The following is a 17,756-nucleotide window of genomic DNA, read 5'->3' as shown; positions in this document are numbered from 1 at the left end:
GCGGAGTAAGCACAGGGTGGCCAGCGCGGATTTGGTTTGATAAATAGCACGGAAAATGCGCAAAAACGCCGTGCGTTAATGTGCGACCGCAGATGAAGCAGCGGTCGCATGTAAGTAAATCAGGCCCTTAATGTCACATGGACCCAGTAGTGGCCCATCTGAGGCCCCATGCAGACGGAGTCTAGTTTGCCTTGACCCGGATTAATTTTTCACACGGATCCAATCTTTATTCGCGTTCAGACAGAGCCGGGTCAAGAGAAATTTGCGTGCACATGAACCCAGCGGATCGAATTGAATCCACTGTAGTACATCCCCCACACCTGTAAGTGGCGCTTTAACGGTGCTACAGACAACTGAAAATAAACAGAGAAGAAGACAGGAGCACGCTAATAAAGTGACAGAAGACAGTAGTCAACATCCAACTAGCAACGTTTAGCCTAGCCGCATAGCCTAAATTTAATCTGCACTGTAACACATTATGGTGGTTAATAAAATCAGTGGTCAGAGCAGACTGTAGGTTAAGCGAAAATGAATTCTATTTTTATTGATAATAAAGAGTTTAGAACAGTGCAACAAAGCAATGTGCAACATGGAATGTCTGTGAGTTGTTTAAATGCCTGTGCTTTATGGAGAGGCTGAGCTTGAGCACGAGCAAGAGAGACCTCAATGCAAGTGGTGTGGATCCTTGATGTTTCATGGTTTACAATTGCTTCCAATTTTATGGTTTTATTACTAACAACAAATGTAGGCTATTGTTGAGGGCTTTGCCCTTCACGTACTGTACCTCTGAAGTGACGTTAATGCTTGCTAGTAGGCTACGAAAGCAGCTATCATTGTCTAACAGGACTAGAGTTAACGTAGCATTCATCTTTATTTCAGAACGTTTTGAAACTTCCCAAACATCCCAAACATCATTTGAGTTTTTCACCTGGGAAAACCCCTGTGAAACCAACCTTCATACTCCACACCGACACACAGGCTCACAGACACACACAGGGATGTATCAGACACCAACCCCCCCGCTACTGCAAGACACCGCAGGATGAGATACCCCAGGATGAGCTACCCAAGGATGAGACACCCCAGGATGAGATACTCCAGGCTGAGACACCCCAGGATGAGATACCCCAGGATGTAAGATGGAAAAACCTCAGAAGGTATTTTGGCCATACACTGGAACTAGCCTCTCATTTTTACCATCCCAATGTCAATGAGTAAATAAACACAGAGTTAGTCAATAAATATGATAAACAATCAATGGCACAATCAATTACATCTTAAGGACTTCAGCAGGATATCCTGACAAAGTTATCATGTGTCAGAGCAAGAGAGAGAGACAGAGAGAGAGAGAGACAGAGAAAGAGATAGAGACAGAGAGGGGTGGACAGGGAGGTAAAGAGTGAGAGGCATAAGCACAGAGAGACAGAGGAAGAGAGAGAGAGGCATATGGAAGAGTAATAAAGTCTTTTTGTACAGTACACAAATCCCAGCTGCATAGACCCGTGATGCATGGGCCTTATTCTGCCCCATGATTTACATTGAGTCTCTGGACACACACACACACACACTGAGTGTCTGGACAAAGAGTATTTCCCCCAAGCATTCCTTCCCATGTAGCAACTCATTATACAGCAAGCATATATTGTATGCATAATCGCTCTCACACACACACACACACACTTACTCATTATACAGCATGCATATATTGTGTGCATAATCTGGAAAAAGTGGACTGTCCTCAGGGGTGCAAAGGCCCATTTCAATATGTCAAGGTCTGCCGTGTGCTTTTTCCACTATTTTTCTAAGCCTCGATCGGGGGGAGTGAGGGAGAGTTGTTGATTTAAACCTTAAGTAATTGTCTAGCCCTGGAGAAAATACACAGGTAGCTCTAAAGAACATAGAACCCTGAGCGAGAGAGAGAGAGAGAAAGAGAGAGAGATAGAGAGAAAGACGGAGGAACATGAGAGAGGGGAGCAGAGAATAGGGGAATAAAGAGGGGACAAAAAGAAATGTTGGAAACAAAAGAGGAGAATGCTGACAGCTACCTCTAGTGGCTATCACAGCACCAGCCATGTACAGGACATATAAGAAGAAGCAATGATGATGATGAAGGAATGATGAAGATGTGCACAGAAAGTTAATAGGTAGAGAAGTCCATTTGGGAAGTGTGTGAAGAGGCAAGGTAAAGACACAGGTTTCTACAAAAAAAATGTATTTAAAGAAACTTTGTGTGCAAGATCAGACTTACTTTAACCTCCTCTCTCTCATATACGTACGTACGTACGTACATATAAACAGTATATATAAGATCAATCTTACATGAGTAAATATACACATTAGGTCGTGGAAATTAATGAAATAAAACTCAACCACCAGCATGTGGGGGAAAAAATAAAACTGTATACTGTATTAGCTGTAGGGCAGCTCTGGTGTATGAACTGTATTAGCTGTAGGGCAGCTTTGGTGTATGAACTGTATTAGCTGTAGGGCAGCTCTGGTGTATGAACTGTATTAGCTGTAGGACAACTCTGGTGTATGAACTGTATTAGCTGTAGGGCAGCTCTGGTGTATGAACTGTATTAGCTGTAGGGCAGCTCTCTATATGAACTGTATTAGCTGTAGGCCAGCTCTCTATATGAACTGTATTGGCTGTAGGGCAGCTCTCTATATGAACTGTATTAGCTAGAGGGCAGCTCTCTATATGAACTGTATTAGCTGTAGGGCAGCTCTCTATGTGAACTGTATTAGCTGCAGGGCAGCTCTCTATATGAACTGTATTGGCTGTAGGGCAGCTCTCGTGTATGAACTGCATTAGCTGTAGGGTAGCTCTCTATATGAACTGTATTAGCTGCAGGGCAGCTCTCTATATGAACTGTATTGGCTGTAGGGCAGCTCTCGTGTATGAACTGCATTAGCTGTAGGGTAGCTCTCTATATGAACTGTATTAGCTGCAGGGCAGCTCTCTATATGAACTGTATTGGCTGTAGGGCAGCTCTGGTGTATGAACTGCATTAGCTGCAGGGCAGCTCTCTTGTATGAACTGTATTAGCTGTAGGGCAGCTCTCTATATGAACTGTATTAGCTGCAGGGCAGCTCTCTATATGAACTGTATTAGCTGCAGGGCAGCTCTCTATATGAACTGTATTGGCTGTAGGGCAGCTCTCGTGTATGAACTGCATTAGCTGTAGGGTAGCTCTCTATATGAACTGTATTAGCTGCAGGGCAGCTCTCTATATGAACTGTATTAGCTGCAGAGCAGCTCTCTATATGAACTGTATTAGCTGCAGGGCAGCTCTCTATATGAACTGTATTGGCTGTAGGGCAGCTCTGGTGTATGAACTGCATTAGCTGCAGGGCAGCTCTCTTGTATGAACTGTATTAGCTGTAGGGCAGCTCTCTATATGAACTGTATTAGCTGCAGGGCAGCTCTCTATATGAACTGTATTGGCTGTAGGGCAGCTCTTGTGTATGAACTGTATTAGCTGCAGGGCAGCTCTCTATATGAACTGTATTAGCTGCAGGACAGCTTTGGAGAATGAACTGTATAAGCTGTAGGGCAGCTCTCGTGTATGAACTGTATTAGTTCCCATGGCTGCCACTCAGCACCCCGGCTCATTGTCTCCTGACGGGGACGTGATTGACGAGGTGCAGGGACCAGGGGAACGAGCGGGCCAGACCACAGCCTCCTCGCTGACGTCAGATCATTACCAGGTGACGGAAGCCGGGTAATAAGCCGGGCCTGTTCTCCTCCACCCCACCCAGTCCCGTTCCAACCAAAGCCCAGTCCAAACGAGCTGCCTTGGTGAGGCCTACACCCCCAAACCACCCCCACCCCACCCTCCACGCCACCTATCCTATTCCAACCAAAGCGAAGTCCAAATGAGCTGCCATGGTGAGGCCTACACCCCCCACCCATCCTGTTCCAACCAAAACGGAGCCCAAATGAGCTGCCATGCTTGGGTCTCCGGCCCAATACCACCCCACACCCTACCCTACCCAGCCACTCTGGCCAAACATGCTGAAGCACAGACCCACTCACCAGCCCACCCCAGTGTTGGAATGGACTCTAAAAGAGCCGACATGCTGAAGCTTACACCACCATCCACTCAAACAGCTGCCCCCCAATTGGTCTTGCCCTTCTGCCTTTCCAAATCTGCCCCTGCCAACGCCCCCACACACACACCCACACACAGACGTCTTCCGCCACCCTTTTTAAACTCCATCCCTGTCCTTCCTGTGTGGTGCTCCACCTGGTGAGTGTTTTCAGTTCATGTTCCTTGGACCGCTGAAGGCCAAGAACCAGGCCTATTATTTTCATCCGTCTCTCACAGGCCCGGGCTGCTGCCAGCCAGTACTGACTGTCCCACAATGCAGTGCGTGTACATTACAGGTTTGGGGTGGTGGTGGTGGGCGTACAGTTGACCGCGGCACTTCATTATATACGTGTGGAGCGACCTGACACAGGCCATGCACACACATTCCCTCACGCACACACACACACACAAACACAGGTCCCATTCTGCAGGAGCAGGTCACCCCCACACCTGCCAACAAAACACACATACACACAGCGTCTCTAAGCATCAACATGTGTGCCTTTCCGAGGCAAACACACCCCGTCTCTTAGCGTCAACATGTGTGTGTTTCTCAACAGGCACCAGGTTTCCTGAGTGTGTGTGTGTGTGTGTTCTGTTCCAAGGGAGAAAGAGCCTCTTTCTGACACTGCTGTTTTTAGATCTGCGATAAAAAGCGGTTATTGGTACATGCTGATAGCAACCTGCCCAGGCACTCAAAGACACAAAGGAGCCAGTGAACTTAACAGTTTATTTCATCTCAATATAATTTGCTAAAGTATAAATAAAAAACACAGCCTGTCCGGGGCCAGGTAATGATGTGTGCGACCCAACGACAAACACACAAGAAGGAGACAAACAACAGAGACATGGGGAGCTTTCACATCCTTCTCTGAGTGTGTGTGTGTGTGTGTGTGTGTGTGTGTGTGTGTGTGTGTGTGAGTGTGTGAGTGTGTGTGTGTGTGTGAGTGTGTGTGTCTGTGTGTGCCTGTGTGTGTGTGTGTGTGTGTCTGTGTGTGCCTGTGTGTGTGTGTGTGAGAGGTGCACACAAAGACCCTGCAGAAGCCCGACTGGACAAATCACAGACAAGCTCTTTATATCTTTTAGAAAACAAACAGTTTTACTTTAACCATGTTAAGGTAAATCATATCATTGATTGAAACATACAAACAGGAAATGACATAATAGTTTTAGCAGTAGAGGTCCCCTTTATGCAGTTCTGCTTACAGACATGTACTATTCAGCCACGTTCAATTGGGCGTTTATTGTGATGGACGTGGACGTAGAGAACTTTCAAAACGAAACCAAAATAAAAGGGTTTTCTGGGTCCCTTTTGTATACTGTGGCGGAGCGACATGTTTAAAAACACAACCAAAGCAAACACACAAACACACTTTGCGAAAGATAACATGTCACTACAGCTCAGGACCGTACAGAATTTTTTTTGTGTGTGTGTGTGTGTGTGTAAGTGTGTGTGTGTGTGTGTGTCGTTTGACCCGAGCTGGTTGGAAACCAGTGACTGGAAGAGTGGGGTTCTACCAAGTCTGACGACTTAAGTATTTAAAAAGCTCAACCTTTCTCTACGGACAGAAGAAGGCTGATGTTCGGTGAAACGGTGAGTAAGCCAAGTGCTCTGGGCATTCTTTAGCTAATAAATAAGATGGGGACCAGATGCCAGTCATTGGGCACTAGGTTTCTCTGCTGGGAGATGAGAATCGCAGTCTGTAGTTTTGTACCTGGGCCCTGTGAAGCCTCAGCCTCCACGGGGGGCCCCAGGAATTACTTCATTTCCCAGGATACATCACTCGTCGCCGGCTGGCAGGTTCTCCTCGATCCTCTTGATGAACTTCATGCGGATCTCCGTCACGTTGTCACCCCTCAAGGTGTCCTGGGCGAACCGGACGTCCACTGCCATCTGGACCTGCCAAAGACACAGACGAGAGCATTCTCAAGGTGAGCTCACATGTTTGGTTGCCATAGAGACGCTGCCTCAACAGATGACGCGGTTATGTCACTCCGTCTCATCGCGGTCCAAGCGCTCCGTGGTGGCGCCGGGTCGAGCGCTGTAATGATTAAGCATTTTCGTGTCCTGATGGGGCTTTGTTTTTTCTGTTTGGACCTTTACTTCCTCTCGTTCACACACACACACACACACACACACACACACACCCACACACACAGACACTAACACACACACGCACTGTCCTGATGGGCTTTGTTTTGTCTGTTCAGATCTCTCGTTTGGCCTCAACAGCGTTGATAAAACGAAAAACCTGGTCAGTAAAAAACACTGGCTGAACACTGAACACGTACACACATACACACACATGCTCATCATTTCCACCATTCCTCACGGCAAGCCAAGGAAGAGGCTGGAACAAGACAAGTTGTGATCTTCTTAAGCGCCTGCACACACGCACTCCTGGGTTCTCACCCACTTTCATTGACAACATTTCACAACTCCATGACCCTTCCCAAGGTACAAGTACAAACTATTTCTTCATTTACAGCACAGATAGGGTCTTATAACTGAAAGCAAATAAAAAAATTATGATAAACAAAAAATCAAACCCTTTTCGCTTCCTTTTCTATTAGACGATATTCCATGACTTTCCAGGTCATGGGAACCCTGTCACTCATTCACTAACACACTCACCATCTCCAGTGCCCACCCGCAGCACTCCACACAGCCGGTTGTTGTCTAGGAGCTCTCTCTCACACTCACACTCACACTCACACTCACACTCTCACACACACTCTCACACACACACACACACTCACTCACTCACACACACACACACTCGCTTACCATCTCCAGTGACCCCCGCAGTACTCCACACAGCAGGCTGGAGTAGACGAGGTTGTTGTGGTTGTCTGGGAGCTCCACAAAGTCCACCAGAGGGTTGCTCTCCAGGATGAGGGAGAACTCGTCCCCTGCCGGGCTCCAGTTGGTCACGCTTGGGGTGACTCCCAGGTACATCTTAAACGCTACCTGCAATCGCAAGAGAACACAGAGGCTGACTAGAATAGACCAATGGAACATCCTTCTGTCACAAAGAAAACATTTCCTGTTTTAGATCTAAGGTCCTTCCGTTGCAATGGAACATACTTCAGTTACAATAGAAGGTTCTTCTGTTACAGCGGAAGATCATCCAGTCAAAATGGAATATCATTCAGTTACAAAGGAAGATCCTTTTCTGTTATAATGGTAGGGTCTTTCGGCTACAATAGAGGAGTCTTTTGTTGAAGTTGTGATGAATATGAAGCTATCAAGTAAATACATTTAAATAAGCTTATCTGCAACCTGAAGAGCAGATACATGTCCTTTGGTTTGTGCTTCATTTGGACTATGAGATTTCTTTCATTATGTGTTATTGTAAATACAGCTCGCTATAATCAAGCTGAATTATAACAAAAAAGCATCAAAGAGTCGAATGAAGGCTTTTGTTTTTCCCCAACTGTGACTGAGGTTCAAAGCATTTCCCAGGATTAAGACGTTTCGGCGCCCTCACACAGCCCTGGATAATCAGCGCCGCCTTTGGGGTTTGGTACACGGCTGGCCAGAGAGCCGGTTTGGTGAACCGGTGATGGAGGACCCAAAGGGTTCTGCAGTCTGATCTCCCAGAGCAAACACACCAGTGCAAGATAAAAATCTGACTACGTGGCCTGCGCGCTCTCACACTCACACTCACACACACACACACACACACACACACACACACACACACACACACACACACACACACACACACACACACACACAGCGTGTGACAGAGAGGGGGTAAAACAAAGAGGGGGATAGACTAATAGAGGAAAGATAGAGAAAGATAGATAGACAGAGAGGGAAAGAGCCATACAGAAGGAGAAAAGAGAGAGAGAGCAATTGAGAGACAAAGAAAGAAAAGCAGATTGTAATGAGATGGAACCAGAGAGATTCCTTCAGTGCGACAAAGTGAAAGAAAGACAGAGAAGCACACAGAGATTCCTTCAGAGTGAACTCATGGTTGTGAGCAGAGCTGCTTTGTGTTCCGAGCACACAGGAATCGGGACCGGTGGTCGCCAATCCGGGTCAAGATGGGACCAGCACCAGCAGCATCTCTGAGGCTTCACCCACCAGTGCTGACCCGACCCTCCACCTGTCCAGCGGGTCCACTGGCCAACAGCTAACACACACGTCTCCACCACCACCTGTCCAGTGGAGCACAGCTAACACACACACGTCTCCTCCTGCAGCTCCACCCCCCAGCTCTGAGGGGCGATGAAAGCTGAGAAACTATGCAGCCTACCACAGGTCGGAGTTCAAATTCCAGTCACTCGTCTACCGGCACTCTTGTCTCTCTCTCTCTCCCTCTCTTTTCCTTTCTTTATTTCTCTCTCCCTCTTTCTTCATTTCCCTCCCTCCCTCCCTCCCTCCCTCTCTCCCTCCTGAGGTTTGGCTGTGTGTGAAAGTGGAGAATTGCCTCTGGGCTCGCTCGTTACCTTAGCGATGACATCGGCTGTTTCTCGGAAATCGTGACACCTCCCCACGCTCGAGCGGGCCAGAAAGTCCTCGATGAGTCGCACGCCAATGTTGTATCCCCTAACCAGATACAGACACAGAGACAGACACACAGACACACAGAGACGGAGACAAGGGTGAGGAAACCGCCCACAGACACCGTTTTTATCAGATCCTTCACGCAAGACTGCTTCCTTTCATCCTCATCAGCGCGCTCCCCTGTCCCGCCTCGCGCCTCCTTGTCTGAAGAGTGAAGGAGTCACTTATAGGACGCTCAGGGACTTTAACCACTTTTGACATGAATGTTATCTGATTCACTTCAGCCTGTTTTACCCATTGTACTCCATAAACTAAGATGCCTCACCCATAATGTAGCTAGGTAGCAGGTGAGTTTAGCTCTAAAGAGTGTTTGATTGATTTCTGTCTGGACTTCATCTCAAGTGGATCATGCCCACCCCAAGAATGCCCCCGTGAGGGGTAGATTATTCTCTGTTGCCTAGGGGACGAATGGCCAACACATAGGCTACTGCCCCTGTGAGGGTAGATTATCTCTGTTGCCTAGGGGACGGATGGCTAATACTGCTACTGCTCCTAGAAAAAAACATCCCGTCATTATGATGAATGAATGGCTCCAGCCTGAGTCTATTTCTGACTTCTGTAGGGTTTGGGCTGGATGGAGAATTTGTCACTGGACAGTAGGGCCCTGTGTGTGTGTGTGTGTGTGTGTGTGTGTGTGTGTGTGTGTGTGTGTGTGTGTGTGTGTGTGTGTGTGTGTGTGTGTGTGTGTGTGTGTGTAGGCTGTACATGAGTCAGTGTGTGTGTGTGTGTGTGGGTTGCATGTGAGTCAGTGTGTGTGAAGGCTAAATGTGAGTGCTTGTGTATAGGGTGTGTGTGTGTGAGAACACATTCACCTCATTTATTTGGTGTGGTGGAGAGAAGACTCCCAGAGCCCGAAGTGGTACATTTTACACTTCCCAAGCTAACAGTCAGCCCACTCACACAGACAGGGCGGTTCAGAGGGCAAACACACATTTCACACACCCACCTCACGCTCAAAGCACACACCTTCATAGAGCACACACACACTTTAACAAAGTGCACACATTTTCATAGACTGCACGTGCACGCACACACACACACACACAAAGAAAGAGAAAGAGTGAGAGAGCTAGAGAGAGAGAGAGAGAGGGAGAGAGAGAGAGATTCTGACTGGATAACCAAATGCTGCCTATACAGAATAAATTCTGAGCATTGCGTAGTAATCTCACATACTTCAGCTGCTTCACTTGGCAATCAGTCTTTCTTTACCTTCCCAGTGAACCATGCTGTGTCGCTTCCATTGAAAAGCATGTCCAATCAGGTGTGTGTGTGTGTGTGTGTGTGTGTGTGTGTGTGTGTGTGTGTGTGTGTGTGTGTGCGCGTGGATATTGAAACAGCAAACACATACCAGGACAAGAACATTAACAGTTATTATTTGACCTGTATTCATTTCAAAAGACAGGAAAAATATATACAGTAAACAAAATGATTAGCAATCCGAGCAGAGACTTACATCTTGTCCAGCTGCTTGTTGACCTCCTCGTCGTTCTCGTAGTCCTTGCAGAGCTGGGTGACCAGGGCCCCATAGGTGAGCGTGAACAGCTCAGAGTTCTACAAACAAACCAGACGCAAATGAACCACTACTACAGAACTGTACAACTCCAGCTACTTCTTCATCTGTATTTGGTTTTCTGTGTTTTGAAGGCTAGGCATTGTGGACTAGACACCTTTTTTTAGTGTGTATCTTTGGGTTAAGATCCTTTTTCACCCAGTATGTTTGTATTTTTCCTTTAAGGGGTTAAACGTCTCTGAATTTGACTGCTGCAATGTTCTTATGCATTCATATAATATCATTATTATTTTTAATTTTTGTGCACTATATCCTAGTTTTATGTTTATTTGATGTCTATTTTTATGTGGATTACTGTGCATGTAATTTCTTTGTGCACGTAATGTATTTGATGTTAAGCACTTTGAGCTGCATTCTTTTGCATGAAAGGTGCTATATAAATAAAGTTTATTATTTTTATATAAATGGCTCAATTTGGCTCCTTTGCCTCAGACAGCATTGCAGTTATGGTGTTAAAGGTGTCACTTTACTTGCTTTTATAATGCTTCAATAGGATTGGATTGAGCTCTCTACACTCAACTGAGGCTAAACCCTGCGGTCAAGTACAGAACATGTGTCTCTATAGCCCACTCACTAACTCTCTGTCAATCTGAGGGTTCTGGGGTATGGACTTCACACCTGTTTTTCCTACCTTACATACTCGCGACACAACGTCATTGAATCAGTCTGAACCCTTCTTATCGTCCCCACAGGCCCGAATACAGATGTCGTGGCTAGGTGGCTAAATTGTTCACAACTTGGTCAACGAACGCTTCCTTACACCACTTCATCCTCAAAGAGCATTTAGCCTGGACTTGGCAAACTTCTCTCCGACCAGTATCCCTTACTTGAGCTAGTCTGTTTCCAAACAGTATCCTTCCTTAAGCTAGTCTGTTTCCGAACAGTAGCTTTCCTTGAGGTAGTTTGTTTCCAAACAGTGTCCTTCCTTAAGCTAGTCTGTTTCCAAACAGCAGACTTCCTTAAGCTAGTCTGTTTCCAAACAGCAGACTTCCTTAAGCTAGTCTGTTTCCAAACAGCAGACTTCCTTAAGCTAGTCTGTTTTCAAACAGCAGCCTTCCTTGAGCTAGTCTGTTTCCAAACAGCAGACTTCCTTGAGCTAGTCTATAGCCCGGGGCGAGAGCCAACACCGAGGTTTTTCCTCTGGCCTTACAGACTCAAGCTACCGTGCCCTGCTAGATCAACTGACGACGAAACCCATGATAAAAGTAGCCAACCTTCCTCCCTAAGAGTCAGCTACCCAATTGCATGAGCTAGATTGGGTTGACATGGCAACAACAAAGGCATCTGGGGCAAGGCGCTCAACACTAACTCGCCTATACCAGGTACCTAGGCCTGTTAAAAGGGGCACGTTCCCCAAAAGGAAGCGCAGAGTCCACATCCCTCTGAAGTGTAGCAGAGACATGGAGCACCTGGAAGAGGCCCGGTGACGTCTCAATCACACACCATTCCCCCCCTCTCTCCAATAACAACATTGCACAGTATGCATCCAGGCTTGGGTATGTCTGCCTTTGTTGACGTATTTTCCCATATAAAAAAGTTCTCGTAAATCACGAGCCATGATCAATGGTGAAAACACGCTGAGCCAGTCCCCTAGTATCGCCACAAGATGGAGACAGTGCTGCACGAAATTTAATTGCAAATCGTTTCCTAAATGCACATTTGGGGAGGACGGAATTGGAAACGAGTGGGCAGCAGTGTCAATAAGAATAGGCCAATCCCTGTTATAGTTTACAAGGTTTAATTCACCTGTTCCGTCATAGTTAGTTCTGCAATGTTGTATTTCAAAGGTCATGATTAAATGACCATGCAACTTTTTTAAGATGTGTTCAAGGATTTCTCAAAGATGGCTCTAACATCACGACAGCCTATAAACTAGGCTACTCCGTGTACACAGCTTCACAGATTAATATCACTTTCTTGTTAAGGTTAGATGAAGCAAAGATGACTCATTTAATATTGATGTCAGTTAGGATTATTATTGATGACCAGGATTTACATGATTAACAAAAAAATCAGTTGCTATCGCTTTCTATCTTGGCTACTGTAGTCAATAAAACTGGTAAAATGTTGCTGACATCATCAATACTGCACCATTGCTTGATAGGTTAAGACCAAGTGTCATCTTCATGTCATGAATATTTAGTTTTTCTCCGTGTTCAGAGATGCTCGATGTGCACTAGTTAGGAGACCAAGAGTTATGTTTGCTCCCTGACTGGGGTCACGCAACCTATATATATACAGTACCTAAAAACTGAGCACTGAAATTACTGAAACTATCACAAGAGTTTGAAAAGACCAATGGGAAAGATACGATTCCCAATCGTGACAATGAAAGCTAATGTTGGACTAGACTACAGTGTTCGAGCGCCACCTTGTGGCCTGAAATATCAACCTGTCTAAACAAATGCATGGTACTTCTCTAAATTCAAATAAGACATTTAGCAACGTATTTAGTTTATCCTGGTTTTCTTCACGCTGTGAATTAGATGCTCTCATGTCTGTTATTAGTTGCATGCTTGCTCAGGAGGATATTATTGAATTTTGAAAATGAACTGCTTGTGACCCACACACCTGAAGTAGTGACTTACGAATTCACCAATACTTGGGACAGTGACAGGTAGGTTTTGCAGAATTTGTTAAGGTCATTAGGACACAGATCAATGTCCCCTTATATTCTACCAACAAGGTATCTTAGCTATCAACCACTTACGTTAGAAACCGTAGCGGTTCATCACGCCAGCCCTGTTCAAAAATGATTGTACTCTTGAGTCGATAACTAGGGTAAGTTGTGACTGCAATCTTTGGCAAAATATTAATCAGACATGATATTGTTCCTGGTTAATACATGCACGACAATAGACATTTCAATTAACGTTAATGTAGTGTTGCAAATACAAGTTAAACACTGACTACCTAGCTTAAGCTACACAGCAAGCTATCCAACGTCAATTCAAACACATCCCGATCCCGAAGTCACGAGGGAGAAACTTTAAACGTTGGCAGTCTATACTGTTGCAAAACGCAGGTTATCAGGATTTACTGCAGTAGCGAACTTTCAGTAAGTAATGGTATGTGGGCTCATACACAAAGCAGGACTAGCAATGCTAGCAATGCATGACTATCGTGTGACAGGAAGCAGAGCTTACCATTTTCTTACTGTCGGAGGTTCTGTTTGACTGTCGAGACATTCTGTATAGTCTTACGGGCCTTTGATATCAGGTAATGTTTAATTGATTTGTTTCTTGGGAAACGGTGCCAAATGATTACGATCAGACTTTCTGTGTTCTATCAGCTTTCACCACAACAACTTCTCAGATACAACTTCCTGAATAGCAAAGGAATCGGAAGTGATGACAATGTGCGTTGGATCATGGGAAATGGGGTTTGTTAAAAAATATATATATATTTATATATATATATTTTTTGCACTTGTGGGGTGTTAAGTTGTCGGTGCATAATGAATAGATCTATGCAAAGAGATGTAGTCGTATATTCAGGTTGGTATCCACGTTTGATACCAAGTCATTGATTCAGAACAAATGCATTTCAGGTCTTTTCAACGCGATGGCAGTAGAGATTCGTTTACGGTACAGCAGTCACATTTCTACAGAGAAGAGTGTTGCAGCCATCTGACACAAAAAAAGAGAATTGCTAATCTAATCATCTAATTTGGAAACGTTAGGACAGCTTCAGATGAACAAAATCTGATTTCTCTGCAACAAATTTCTACCTGTAGTCCAGGCCTGCAGTGCATTTTAGAATTCTAGACTATTTCAAAAGTAGTCAGTAGACACAATAATGTGCAGTGTGCCATGTTAATACTTTTTACTCATTGCCAAAATGAGGCAGAACGTAGCCTTTCATTATAGTACTGGAGAGAGGTTGACATTTTGGCTGGACAACTCAGTTAGATTTATTGCACACAAGTGGACCACCAATCTATCTTATGTTGTTTTACGCCCACTACATCATGTAGCTAAATTTAGTTAATCCAGATATTCTACTTTGTTAGTATACTTTATCATGCCATGGGGAGCTGAGATGTGGTGTAATTAGAGCATTAAGAATATAGTTGTAGGCTTATTACAGTTAGAAGTAGAGATGTTATTGGATTACAGGATGTTGATGTTATCGTTTTATGGTCTGGCAAAGTGATTCATCCTTGAACTCCATAATTCTACAGTTGGTTCCCCCACAACCTCCTACCCACCTGAAAAAGCCTCTGGTAAGGGAGAGAGTGTGCTGTGATTGGATGAGACAGGGTGATTGGTTGTTGATAGGTTAGTGAAGACACAGGAGTGAGACCAGGGGTACCAGCAGTGGCATATGGGGAGGGCACTGGCAGAGGGGCTGCAGCAAGGCTGGTGGTGATTTTCATTGAAAATGCACTAGAGTCTGAACAGTGAAAACCTCAGCCTCATTAATGCACAGACACACACTCACACACAAGCACACACACACACACACACACACACACACACACACACACACACACACACACACACACACACACACACACACACACACACACACACACACACACACACACACACACACACACAAACACACACACACACACACACACACACAAACACACACACACACAGTCTCTCGCTCCCTCACACACACACACACACACACACACACACACACACACACACACACACACACACATTCACACACATACAGTGCCTGACAAAAGTCTTGTCACCTATCCAAGTTGTAGGCACAACAGATGATAACTTGACTTGTAGTTGATCAATTGGAATCAGAAATGGCTTCTATGAAAGGCGAAGGCCTTTAGATTATGCTTATTATACCAACATAAAGTTGTGTATCATTAATTGAGTTTTATCATGTAATAAGGACAGACAGGTCAGATTGGGTTTGGACAAAAGTCTTGTCGCATACACAAAAATATTTGTTTTAATTTTTAATTTTACTTTGATAACACAAAAATGCTACAATAACATCAGAGCATAAAGTCATGGTGCCTTGGAAAAAACAAATAATATTGTGTATGACTCCCATGAGCTTGGAGGACTGCATCCATATGTCTCGGCAATTACTCAAATAACTAATTGATGACGTATGGAATGGCAAAGAAAGCAGTCTTGCAGGACTGGTTTCATCTTCCAAGCCTCCTCCTTCATCCTACTTCAGACATGCTCAATAATGTTCTTGTCTGGTGATGGGCTGGCCAATCCCGGAGCACCTTGACTTTCTTTGGTTTCAGGAACTTTGATGTGGAGGCTGAAGTATGAGAAGGAGCGTCATCCTGCTGAAGAATTTACATTCTCTTGTGGTTTGGGATGCAATAATCTCTTGATACTTAAGGCTGTTGATGTTGCCATCCACTCTGCACACCCATACTGGTTGTAACCCCAAACCATTTTTTTGCCAAAACGATAGACAGTGGAAAAGTGTCAGAAGGTTGTTTTTTTTTCTGATGAATCATCCATTAAACTGCATTACGATCGCTACGAATACTGCAGAAGACCTGTTGGAACCCGCATGGACCCAAGATTCACCCAGAAAACAGTCAAGTTTGGTGGAGGAAAAATCATGGTTTGTATGGGGGTGTGCAAAAGATCTGCAGAGAGGATGGCAACATCAGCAGCCTGAAATATCAAGGGATTCTTGATGGCGATTACATTCCAAACAACAGGAGACGGCAAATTCTTCAGCAGGATGGCGCTTCTTCTCATATTTCGGCCTCCACATCAAAGTGGATGCAGTATGGATGCAGTCCTCCAAGCTCATCTGAGTCATATATGATATTGTTTTTTTTCCCCAGGGCACCATGACTTTATGCTCTGATGCTATTGTAGCATTCTTGTGTTATCAAAGTAAAATTCAAAATTAAAAAAAATATTTTTGTGTATGCGACAAGACTTTTGTCCAAACCCAATCTGACCTGTCTGTCTTTATTACATGATAAAACTCAATTAATGATACACAACTTTATGTTGGTATAATAAGCATAATCTAGAGGCCTTTGCCTTTCATATGAGCCATTTCTGATTCCAATTGATCAACTACAAGTCAAGTTATTATCTGTTGTTCCTACAACTTGGATAAGTGACATGACTTTTGTCAGACATTGTACACACACACACAAGAAAAAAGGGGCATCTTGGAAGAGGAGGAAGTGTGTTATGCAGCTCTGGTCAAAACGAATGGTGTATGTAGTGTGTGTGTGTGTGTGTGTGTGTGTGTGTGTGTTTGTGTCTGTGCGCTTATGTGAACGTCTCTGTATGTATGTGCGTTAGAGAGAGACAGAGAACGCCTGTGCACACAAACCCATAGAAGCATGTGGAAAAGGGATTAAGCATTGTAATTTCAAATGACACGACAACGGTATATTATAAGTCTCTTGAAGGCAATCATGTAAGCTTGTGAGTGTAAATCATAAGAACACAGTATACAGTGCATCTATGAACATGGGTATGAAAGTCTTAATAAAACAGTTAATATTTGCACTATGGGACGTATACACTCCCACAAAAAAATAGTTATAAACTCATCCTTGTGTTATCTCTGGATGCTTGTCAGTCTGTCTGCAGTGGTGTGTACTGTGGGAAACCCTCAGTCTAAGCCTTCTTGCTGAACGGGGAAACAACTGGGCTCAGGACCCTCACAGATGGTTGCTAGGCAAACGAAACACAGAAACACAGGGAGAAGCAACTAAACAGAGCCTTGTCTCGAAATGTAAGAGAAAAGCCTGTGGTGAAATCTTTCAGAGCACACATCTTTAAAATGGAGTGACAGACAGACAAAGAGGTGAAGAAATGGATTACAGACTGAGGCGGAATAAAAGCCTATCAAATGTTTGTCTCAAATACCTCTATCGCTCACTAATAAGGACCGAACAACAAAATAACTCGTTCCTCAACAATGTAAGATTCTAGAATTCCACGTTATTTTTGATGGACCTGTAGTGTTTTGAATGTTCGAAGCACACCAGTGTACGGTACCTGCTGAAAGGTTAAATAATGTCAGGGCTGCACTTCGGAAGAGGCACTAAATGGCTTCGACCATGAAGAATCAATTCTGGTCTTGGCCACATTGTGTGGTTCAAGAATAGGCATACCAACTTAAAAAAAAAAAGATGATGAAATAAAAAGAAGCGAGTAAGTTCTCCAAATGAATACTCTGACAAGCCCATGACCATGGGTACTTAAGTGTTAGTTGGCATTCTACATGTTTGCTGTCCTTCTTGTAAGGTTGGCGGTGTAGGTATAGTTCTCTCTCCCCCTCAGCATGTTTCACTTGGGTTTCAACATGCCTTTTAGAGCATTGCACAATCAAGGGATATAGATGACGACCATCACATGTTTCTCATCTGCATGTTTTCCCAAAGGGGGGTGAGTAGTGAGGGAGGACATCAAAGCAATGCCAAAATATACCTCTCCCCTCAATGCTACTACCCCCACAACACACACACACACACACACACACACACACCGTCCCTTGCACCATGGGCTCTGTGTACAGATACCCCACTTCTCCACTG

General features: G+C 44.6%; 1 protein-coding gene across 1 annotated transcript; it reads right to left on the bottom strand.

Moving 5' to 3' along the window:
• Window positions 1–4,806: 4,806 nt before the first annotated feature.
• Window positions 4,807–13,554, bottom strand: trappc3 (trafficking protein particle complex subunit 3). Its single transcript, XM_080859034.1, has 5 exons — window positions 13,387–13,554; window positions 10,124–10,221; window positions 8,553–8,652; window positions 6,883–7,065; window positions 4,807–5,994 (listed from the first exon to the last, which is right to left on the bottom strand). The coding sequence occupies exons 1-5, from the start codon at window positions 13,426–13,428 to the stop codon at window positions 5,875–5,877; spliced, it is 543 nt and encodes a 180-aa protein (XP_080715160.1). The 5' UTR covers window positions 13,429–13,554; the 3' UTR covers window positions 4,807–5,874.
• Window positions 13,555–17,756: the final 4,202 nt, after the last annotated feature.

This window comes from Sprattus sprattus (assembly GCF_963457725.1).
Source record: "Sprattus sprattus genome assembly, chromosome: 20".
In the NCBI taxonomy this organism is placed as follows: domain Eukaryota; kingdom Metazoa; phylum Chordata; class Actinopteri; order Clupeiformes; family Clupeidae; genus Sprattus; species Sprattus sprattus.
This window is presented reverse-complemented; position numbering and strand designations above follow the sequence as displayed.